General features: G+C 41.3%; 1 protein-coding gene across 1 annotated transcript; it reads left to right on the plus strand.

The window, feature by feature from the left end:
* The first annotated feature begins 2,769 nt into the window (after positions 1-2,769).
* Positions 2,770-3,696, plus strand: LOC148535021 (olfactory receptor-like protein OLF4). Its single transcript, XM_088464493.1, has one exon. The coding sequence runs from the start codon at positions 2,770-2,772 to the stop codon at positions 3,694-3,696; it is 927 nt and encodes a 308-aa protein (XP_088320619.1).
* The last annotated feature ends 7,711 nt before the right edge of the window (positions 3,697-11,407 follow it).

The following is an 11,407-nucleotide window of genomic DNA, read 5'->3' on the forward strand; positions in this document are numbered from 1 at the left end:
ATTTGACATGTTTTAAATTCTTTTAAAAATGTCTGAAAAACTCCATTATTTTAATCTAATATATGTTAATTTTTGTTCACATATTGCATAGGGGCCTCTTTATCACAATTTGCATTTCAGATGTGGTTGTTATGAGAAAAATGTGCCCACATTTGCATTGCAATATTACAAAATCACAGGGCTGTACTAATGTAACCCTGGTTAAGGGTTAAAATAAGAACTGTACTTCTAAATCTATGTAATATTTATAAATGTACAATTTATGAGGTATATATATGTATAGTCACAATTCATGATATATGTATTTAATGTATTAATATATCAATTTATGTGGTACTTTTTTATCTCTGTGGTGAGGATGTGCTACAGTGTGCTGGATGCACTGGTGGAAAAGGGGCGGAGTAATATAAGTGGGAGTGAATTGGTTCCTGTCAGGGAAAGTGGATCCGGTGAGAGGGAGGATATATAACAGCTGTTAGCAGCAGCTGACAGGGAGTCTGCTGATCCCTCCCTCCAGTACCTGCCCTCCTGTGACCCGGGCAGCCAGTGAGCGGTGATGAGCTGCCGGGCGCAGGGGGGCAGAGCTGGAGAGGGAGCCCAGCCGAAGCTGGGGAAGAAGGTGAGACAGCGGTACTCACCCAGTATGGCAGGAGAGGCGGCGTTGCAGCAGGTGGTCCCGGCAGCGGAGAGGAGCGGAGGGACACGCGCCGATGGGGCATTCCCTGCTGGAGGAGGCGGTAGTGCTGTTACCCGGTGGTGCTTGTTGCGAGGTGAGCCGGCGCACAGCTATGAGCTCAGCAGCTGCAGGGCCACCAATCACCGCTGCTATATGCCGTTGATTGGGAGCCGGTCTGGTGTGCAGCCAATGAGAGCCGGAGACTGAGAGGCGAGGCAGCTCCAGTGTCAGATGGACGGCATCAGCAGTGCTGGTCGGGCTGAGAGTAATTAATACCTGGCAATCACACAGACACAGACATCCCTAGTGGCAGCAAAGAGGCTCTATAGGGACAGAGGCTTATATCCCAGGATCATAAGGAGCAGTAGAGGATTTACCTACTAGTAGTGCTCTTTACAGTGGTTCTACCACAGCTGTATAATTACACAGACATTTGTCTAAGAGGAGCAATTAGCAAACTTCATACCAGAGAAACTATAGATATATGCCTTTTAGACTATATCAGAAGAAACCTCTAATTACATTCTGTAGAGTTAATCCAGGGTCTGAAACAGTACCTGAATACAGTGTAACTTGAGCCAGAGGAATCTCAGACACAATTGCACTATAACTATGTATTGAGTATTACTACAGTATATTGGGAACAGCAAAAGCTACAGTGTAACAAGTGGATATTTAGGAGAGTAATTGCTCATTACTTTAGCAGACTATAACAAAGTTTCCAAGTAAATTCTATAGCCACAAGAGGAGTTCAAATCTTGTACGGGCACACAGCCTTGTTCTCTGGCTTTTACATGAATAATCCCACAGGATATTATATACTGACATTGTAAGAGTTTATTTTTATGCCAGGCATCAGCATAGATACTTGCATGAACTTTACTCTAATTTAACCTGGAATATACAAATACTAATTTGTGGGGTGTGATATGTATTACCGCTGGCCACATGGTTCAATTCCCGACAGCGGCTGCCCAACAAAAGAAGAAATCCTGATCGTCTTAAAGGTAAGTATTTACTAAGCTAACCCCCCTAACCCTAACCCTCCTTAGGGGTGCCTAACCCTAACCTCCCCCCCTGTGCCTAACCCCCTTCTAAGTGCCTAAACCTAACCCCCCCTTCCCCGCTGCCTAAACCTAATTCCCCCAGGGGGTGCCTAAGTCTAAATCCCCCCAGGGGTGCCTAACCCTCCCTCCCCCAGCCTAACCCTAACCTCCCGGGGGGGTGATTACCCTAAGTCCCCCCTGGGAGCCCTAAACCTAACCCTAGCCCCCGCGGCTGTCCGCTGCGGCGCCCGGCATCCGCTCGATCGGGATGCCGGGAGCCGGTCTCCAGACGTCGGGGAAATGACAGGCATCTAGATTTAGACGCCTGTCATTCATCCCTAGTCGGGATAAAGCAGTCTGGAAGCCGGCGGTCGGCACTTAGACTGTCGGGTTCCAGACTACATCCCAATTTGTGGTACAACCATAAACTTCACTTGCATCAAGAGGAAGTCCCATAACTATTGGCAGTAACTAATATTGTTACTGCATTGCCATTAATGTTATGTCAAATGTAAAGTGAATGACTATGTATGGGAACAACTTTAATTTAAGTTCTTCATAAAAGTAATGTATGACAAGCCAACTATCTGTATGTTTACTTACCTGGAGTGATTACAGTGGGAGATCCATTACTGCAGAATCTATGGAAGGATAAGACATTGGTGGTAAATGTGAAGTGAAATGATACAGATACAGTATTGTATTGTGATTACACATTATCTATACACCACACTATATATTTAACCATTGGGTTTTCCCAAGTAGACCCACATAAACCATAAGTACTTGGGTGGAGGCACTGATATTGGGGATGTACACCACTTAGAGGAATGTTAAGGGTGGGTACATTAGGAGTAACAAAGGTGTTAGTAACCCAGTATCCCTTTTAGAGAGTAAAGGGGGAGGTTACACTAATATTCGGGTGCTGGGATAGAGCTTGGTTTAAAATACTGTATCTTTTATTTTACAGTAAGCTGTACAATATTCTCATACTAATACAGTATATTGTATGTTATTATTATTGTCTTGTAGACTGATGAGAACCTCATGGAGAATCACACGTCTGTTACAGAATTCCATATTTTGCCATTTTCTATGAAAGCCAATGACAAACCTATCATCTTCTGTGTTTTTTTATTAATATATCTGTTTGGAGTAATAGTGAATATAGCTATAATTACAGTTATATGTTTGGATTCACATTTACACACAACCATGTATATGTTTCTCTGTAACTTGTCCTTTGTAGATATGTGTTACACAACAGTAACTGTTCCCAAATTCCTGGACATGTTGCGATCTGGGAATTACACATTATCCTACACACAGTGCTTCACTCAGATATACTTTTTCTTTATAGCCACCTTCACCGAGGTAACACTATTATTTGTGATGGGATATGACCGATACATTGCGATCTGTCATCCTTTACACTATCACCAGATATTGAGCAAGAAGATCTGTGTCCTGCTTGTGACGATGATCTGGCTATCTGCATCAGTAAATTCAATGCTATGTGTAGTTTCAGTTATTAAAATGTCCTTCTGCCATTATATCACCATTCATCAGTTCTTCTGTGAGGCGAAAGCTCTGAGTGACATCTCCTGCTCTGGCTCCAGCATGTTCTATATCATCACGTATAGTAACTTAGTGTTACTTGGCTTTTGTCCATTCTTGAGCAATGTGATGTCATATATAAAAATTATCAGTGTTATATTAGATATTAAATCAATGGAAGGAAGAAGAAAAGCCTTCTCCACTTGCTCGTCCCACCTCACCGTCATGATCATCTTCTATGCTAACTGCATGTCTGTATACTTGATGCCACCATCAGACCAACCCATTGTCCTAGAGCAGGTCTTTACTGTGCTCTATACAACAGTCATCCCCATGATAAACCCTCTCATCTATAGTCTGCGCAATAATGAAATAAAGAGAGCTCTTCAGAGATTAATGGCATTAGCCCATACTTAGCCTATTCCCTATATGAGCATACACAGTGTAGCTCAAATCACTGCCCTAGTTGACAACTTCAGACAGGAAAAAATGCTATCCCAGCAATATCCTGAATGGTTCTATCATGGTTCCACATCATGGTTCAATCCCTGAGTTTATAGACTCACAGGAATTTGGAAATCTGGACTATTATAAGACTGGATTGTAGGGAATGACCTACTGAAGAAACACCTTCATAATTATCCTATGGAGAACATTACTAACCCTCTTATACTTCACATTAAATAAGTCAAAGCGGTTCAAGTAAAATGTTTTCTTTCCGGTAATATGTGCGCTCACCGTGGCCATGCATCATGAGGGGCGTGGCCATGTCCATGTGACACATTTCTATTTCTCAGCACTCTGGGGCATACCCCCCGGTCACTTACAGGCCAGCCTAGGCACTGTGGTCCATCTCACCCAGTCACTCACAGGCTTGCCCGTATGCCGGGGTTCATCTTGTTGCCAAGCGCTGGGACTCACTCTGCGTCACAGGCATGCAGATAATGGCAGCAGTAAGGTCATTGGGCAATACGGTGTACCGACTAATAATTTTTTAATAGTGCGCTGTACCGGCCTGTACCGCCCTTATTGCACTACTGCAAAGTCATCCTCACTTGTCCAGCCATCAGGGTGCCTACTTAAAGCAAAAACTTAATATTTAATGGGGTGCCCCACTGCTTTCAAAAACAGGCAATATATGTGCAAGTATTTGCATATAAACAAAAATGTTCTACGTGCCAAAGCGCTGGTTACCTGTAACCATCTAGCAATTATTAGGTAATGTATGTTGTAAGTTCTTTCCTGATTTATAACAATAGAAAACCAATATTAGTGGGTCACAAAACAGGTAGCATTCACAAGAAAATAATACGAATAGTAACTAATAAAAGTTTAAGCAGAAACAACAATACATTCTGACAATGATGACTATAACAGGAACAGTTGTGTTACTTCCGAACAGTAATGGTAAATTTAATATCTTCAGCCAATACAAATCCTCTTTTCATAACAAAAACTTGTAGTCAAAACATAAGGCCTGATTCTAAGATTCTAAGTAGTGCGCGGTACACCCAGCAGCTGTCACTTTATGCTAATCATACTTGTCTACACTCCCAGAAAAGTCGGGAGACTCCCGAAAATTGAGTGGCGCTCCCGGCCACCTAGAAAAGTGGGCAAGTCTCCCACACCCTCTCCACCTATCCACACCTCCCCATGGCCATGCCGCCACCCATTCATACCTCCCCTCTCCCCCGTAATGGAATCCAGCTCCAAACTGGTCAGCCTAGGGCTGGCTATACTCAGAAACCGGGGAGCCCAATAATAAAATGGGGTCCTCCCTCTTTCTCGAATCCCCGGTGGTGGTGGGTGCAGGGGTAATGTGTCAAAGTTAGAAATAATATTGCTCTTTACAGTGGATCTACAAGACCCAGGAAGCCTTCCCTGGCATGCCGGCACTTATAGAACCACAAGTGCCAGCAGGCCGCTGGCACCTGTACACCCACTGTAAAGAAAATATTTTTAAGAATACAGTACGCAGATACCGAAGGATTGAACTCTTAATTACACACTCACACTACATACATACCTACTCCATGATGCTGGTTGGTTTCCTACTTTAGGTAGGCATCCAGGGGCTTGACAAAATACCAAATAGCAAATCTGATCCCATGGACATGGAATACCTGTATGTACATACTGTAGATAGATAACAGTGCTCCCTCAAGAATGAGAGTTCCTCCATATGGGCTCCTGCACCCTAGCACTGATTGGCTAAGAGTCAGACCTCTCTCAGCCAATCAGCCTCCGCTGCCATCGGAAATATGCATGTGAGGGATGCTACAAAGAGGCCAACTATTACTTTGTACTATAGGAGCTACAGAGCTCAGTGGCTGAGACTGGAGTGAAGGTGAACCAGTCACCCATATCAAAAGCTCTGCATACAACTCCCCTGTATGGAAGGGTAGCTAGAAAGAGACCTTTACTGAAAAAAAAACACGTCTGGACTTTGTCAGAAAAGTGTACAGGTTTTGTGGTTAGAAGAGACAAAAATTGAAGTCAATGGTGGGAACCGCTTATTGGCTGGGAAAGGTGGAGTCTCGCCTCTCTCAGCCAATGAACACTCAGCCAATGCATTTCAATGTGAACTTGTAAGGTGAACACAACAATTACAAGAATGCAGCATTCTGGAATAGCAATGGGCACTACATTCACACCCAGCTTTGCAAATTTATTTATGAGCTACTGGGAGAAATCTGCATTCTCGGGAGAGCTAGGTGTGAATTTGATGGAATGTTTCAGGTTCATAGATTATGTGTTATTTGTGTGGTAGGGAGGAAAAGGTGCCCTGTGTGCTTTCTGTGAAAAAATAAACTATAATAATTACGATATTGTAGTTACCTACACAGTAAGTAGAGAAAGTATACATTTTCTGGATCTCACTGTTTATCTTGAGGATGGTAAACAACATTTTTTTGTAAACCCATCGATATAAATTCTTACATTGATGTTTAAACTAACCATCATAGTAGTTGGCTAAAGGGAATATCCGGCAGCCAATTTTAATGTCTTAAAAGGAACTGCAGTGAGAAAGAGGTTGTCACAAATTGTTGTCTTAGCTGCCCGTACAGGGTTAAACATTCATTAATTTCTGTGTCTAAAACTTCCAACACACTATCCCAGTGATTACTGCTTACTTGGCTGCTCACCTGGTCAGCCTGACCAATTACCTGTTACCACTCCCAGGAAAGACTTATGGCCTGAACAACTGTTCCTTCCTGAGGATTGTTCCAGGCTCAGTGTCTCCTGTGTTTCCAGAGCTTTCTCCTGTGGATACTTTCCTTGCTGAAACTCAACCATAATCCACTTGTACCATCACTGTTTGCCTCTCAGCGCTGTGACTTCTGCCCCGCATACAGATAACCACCTGTTTACCATCGCCACTGAATACCATCTCAACGCCGTGGCTTCCACACCGCACACAGACCACTTGCTGTTGTCTGCATTCCATCTACTGCTGTGTATCATCTCTCAGCACCACGGCTTCCACGTCGCACACAAGCTGATCATCGTTGTCTGCATTCCATCTACCGCTGTATACCATCTATCAGTGCTGGCTCCCATGCTGCATACAGACCACTTCCAACTCCAGCTCCAGTTCTGCCAGTGTACCTGCGGTGCATACCATCTGCTATTGCCACACATCTTATCACCAGAGTGGATTCCACTCTGCATTGTGTGGGCATCATCTGGATTGTGTTGCAAGTATCACTACACTCTGTGGCTATAGTGGGTTACTGCATATTTTGGTTATCCTGTACGGTGTGCTCTTGTCTTGGGCTGACAGTCAGTGTTGGGGTTCCAGGTCTCGAGGGTCACAGTCTTTTAGCATCAAGATGTGTGCCTGAAGTGACTCTCTATCCTGAGTTCCCCTTCCGGATTATGGTCCAGGTCTTGCGTCAGAGCTTTACCAGAGATATAGCTTCATTAGTTCTTCCCTGGAGACATAAGACTCTGATTCCTGGCTTGGTTCCCAGGTCCAGACTGTCAGTACTATACTGTTTTGAGTTCAGGTTCTTCTTGTCACTGGAGTAGTTCTTTGACCTGATTGGTCTTTGGGCCTTTAGGTGAGAGACTGCCTGGCGGCTTGGGTTCCTGTTCCAATTCTAGTATTCTTGCATTGATGCTGATTCCTAGGGGTCAATTTACTAAAGTGAGAATTTTTAGAAGTGAGCTTTAGAAGTGATGTTGCCCATAGCAACCAATCAGATTTTACTTAACATTTAACTAGCACCTTCTAGAAGATAATAGCTAGAATCTGATTGGTTGCTATGGGCAACATCTCTTTTAAAACTCACTTCTAAAAACTCTCACTTTAGTAAATTTACCCCCTAGTGTCTTTAGTCTGCCAGTACCTGTATTACCTATGAGTCGTAGTATCTTGAAGCCTCCCCGTTCCCTGCACTCCTCAGTTAATACCCTGGGCCCCGTGCCAGATATACAGAATACCAGAACTGTGACAGAGGTCTTTGAGACACAAGCAAAAAAATGAAAAACACAATTTGGAAAAAAAAGGGTATAAGTCGATAATATTAGATAAAGCTCTGGAAAAGGTAATAGAAATGGATAGGACTCAATTGTTGGAAGACAAAATTAAAGTAAGAGTAGATTTTTAATGCACATTTATAACAAAATACAACAGTTGTTATAGGGATTTGGAGAAAATCCTACGTACTCTAAGCATTGGAATGTATTAGTGAAAGATCCGATATTAAAACAAAATTTGCCTAACAAACCTGTGGTAATATATAAACATGCCCCGAATCTGAGAGACCCTTTATTTAGAGGAGCAATCCCCCCTAAGATTAAGATCATGAATACCATAAAATATAAAGGATTCTTTAGATGTGGAATGTATTTGGGTTTTAGGAATATAAGGAGCCCAGAAGGAAATAAAATAACAGAATTTACATTAAATAAACCGGGAAAAAGCAATTAGATAAAACACTTTGTAAAATATAATAGCAAGAATGTTGTGTATTTACTACAGTGTAGCTTTAAAAAACAGTACATAGTAAGGACAAGCTGACAGTTAAAAATACGCCTGGGAGTACACCCCCGGGACATAAGGAAGAGTGTGGAAAGTCATTCTCTCTCCAATCATTTCAAAAAATATCACACATGTTCAGTTAGTGATCTGGTAAGCTTTAAAGTTATAGAGCAAATGATGGGAAATGAGGTGGATTTATGAATGAGGAACTTTAGGCGTGGAAGGGTTAAATTCTGATTTCAAACTCAAATGCTTTCTGTAAAATGCGGTACAATTTTTTTAATGTATATTATGTTTTATGATAAACCATGTTTTATACAAGTTATTAGTGTATAATCAGTATGAATTTTATGTCATTGTTTGGAGTATAATTTTCTAAGTGTGACTTTCTATGCAGTGAACCTGCCTGAGCAGACCAGAGACAGTGAGGTGGTGATGGGAAGTCAGCCCCGGGAGATATAACATTAAGTTGGCTTTTAATGCTTATCCCACTGTGAGTCACTATAATCTATATGCTTATAGTACCTCCAAGAGGGGAATTTTATTCTTGATGTTTTATATATATATAATTTTACATTGTTTTTTAATGTCAGTGTGTGGAAATAAAATCAATCACTTTTAATGCGCTAAGTGTGCTATATATATATATATATATATATATATATATATATATATATATATATATATATATATATCTTTTTATTTCTTCCAAGCTATATTAAATCTGTTTAATACTGGAGTTCCCTCAGATTATCAGTGAATAGTGGATGAGAAGTTAAAAAAAACATATTATTTATTATTTTTATCCTTTATTTATATGGCACCAGAAGGGTTCCGCAGCGCCTTACATAGTACATAAACAAATGAGCACACAAGAAAAACAGATATTAACAGTACAAACAATGCTGGACAAATGCATGATTCATATACATTGCTGCATAACACTTAAATAAGCAGCAGGGTGTCAGCAACCAAGGGTTAGGTGCTGTTGTAAATGTAAGTATAAGTAAGGGAAGGAGAAGCACGTAAGGGAAGAGGGCCCTTGCTCGTGAGAGCTTACATTCTAAAGGGGAGCGGCAGACAAACAGGGGTGACACGGATGGGCTAGATTATGAGGAGTGAACATGGAGTAGTGGGTTAGGATGAGCGCTGGAAAGCTTTGAGGAAGAAAGGGGTCTTGAGATCCCATTTGAAGATTAAGGAAGCAAAGTTATCAAGGAATTTGTGAGCTAAGGCCAGGAGGACGGAAAAAGGCAGCTACTCGAAGAAGTTGGAAGAGGCGAATTTCATGAGCATTGAAGGGAAAGAATAAAATGGAGAGTTTAGAAGGTAAGAGTTGGTGGGAGTGACCAAACGATAGAAGTATCCCAACACCAACACTTTGGCAACCTCCAGGCCAGGGAGTGTGAAAGAATGAGGAGATAGCTGCAGTTGAGAATAAGCTACATTCAACTGAGTCATACCACAGATGATGAACATGAAGACCCTGATTTGAATAAAGCACAATTTAAATAAAGGAAGTATGTTCTTTATTAAATTGTGCTCTATTCAAATCAGGGTCTTCATGTTCATCAGCTGTGGTATGACTAGCTGAAGTAAGTGCAATATTAGAAGGGGATAAAGGATTGGTATAAAAAAAGAAAAAAAGGTTAAGAAAAGAATCTTCTCTTTAGAGTATTGAATGATAGACTCCGACAAGAAAATTAATTTATCCAGCGTCATGTTTCTTTTGTCATTTATTGTTTAATATATTGTTTTATTAGTGAAGTGAGACTGGACATTTGACGTAGGCTGCAGGTGATACCTAGCACCATCTGGGGATTCATAATTCTGTTACAACAAACAAATCCTTTGGGGTTCACATTGGGGAATTATTAAGGGGCCACATTTTTTGAAAGAGGGGACTCTCCTCTTTGAAATGTGGGTGACCCTGAGTTAATGGGAGCCAGGGTGGGATTATGCATCCCCCATCCCTGGATTTCCTTAATTTTCCTCAGTGTTTATACGTAATGTCTGTAGTGTAAATAGTTTGAAAGAGCAGACTATACTCTTTGGGTGTTCACATGTTTCTAGGTCCCTAAATGATGGATAAAGGGGACTTTAAGTCCCACAGTTTTTGCTTGACTTATTTTTTGTGTGTAGTGCAGGACAAGTCCCACCCCTTGGTGAGGTCATCATGGCCTGGCACCAGTGACCTGCAGCCTCCTCCCTGGCTCCCCTCTGGTACTGACTACTGGTGGGGTAAGATCAGAATTTATTATAGTTTACTGTGTAATTGTGGATGACAAGTGGGTCTCATCCTTCACATTTTTATATACTGTATGAGTGGAGGACAAATCTTGCTCATTTATTGCACTTAAGGGGTAAAATAACAAAAAATACTAGGCAGACAATCCAACTCTTTCTATCATAAATCAATATGTTGTACAGTGTATACCCATATCTCATTCTCTATTAATTATACTGTTCATTAAATGTAAATTAGTCCTTTTTAATAACATAGTAAAATTGAAATATTGTAATATAACTATTGTATATGTTTTGAGTGTCCTAGAACAAACAATGTTATAAAACTATCTGTGTTATGATTAGGGGTGTGCACCGGCCACTTTTCGTGTTTTGTGTTTTGGTTTTGGATCTGGATCTTTCTTCGTGTTTTGGATCTGGATTTGTTTTGCCAAAACCACCCTTCCGTGTTTTGGGTTCTGGGTTTTGTGTTTTGGATCTGTATTTTTTTTAAAAAAAGCATAAAAACAGCTAAAATCACAGAATTTGTAGGTTTTTCTGCTCCTATGCTATTATTAACCTCAATAACCTTAATTTCCACTCATTTCCAATCTATTCTGAACACCTCACACCTCACAATAGTGTTTTTATGTCCAAAAGGTTGCACCGAGGTAGCTGGATGACTATGCTAAGCGACACGAGTGGGCGGCACAAACACGTGACCCATCTAGGAGTGACACTGCAGTGGCAGACAGGATGGCAGTTAGAAAAACTAGGCCCCAAACTGTACATAATGCAAAGAAAAAAAAGAAGTGCAAGATGGAATTGTCCTTGGGCCCTCCCACCCACCCTTATGTTGTATAAACAGGACATGCACACTTTAACAAATCAATCATTTCAGCGCCAGGGTCTGCC

The sequence above is a fragment of the Taudactylus pleione genome, unplaced genomic scaffold (assembly GCF_031769625.1).
Source record: "Taudactylus pleione unplaced genomic scaffold, aTauple2 ptg000061l, whole genome shotgun sequence".
NCBI classification, from domain to species: domain Eukaryota; kingdom Metazoa; phylum Chordata; class Amphibia; order Anura; family Myobatrachidae; genus Taudactylus; species Taudactylus pleione.

Bases quoted from the DNA above. Each gene is read 5' to 3' on its own strand.
- LOC148535021 (XM_088464493.1), top strand. From the start codon at position 2,770: ATGGAGAATCACACGTCTGTTACAGAATTCCATATTTTGCCATTTTCT.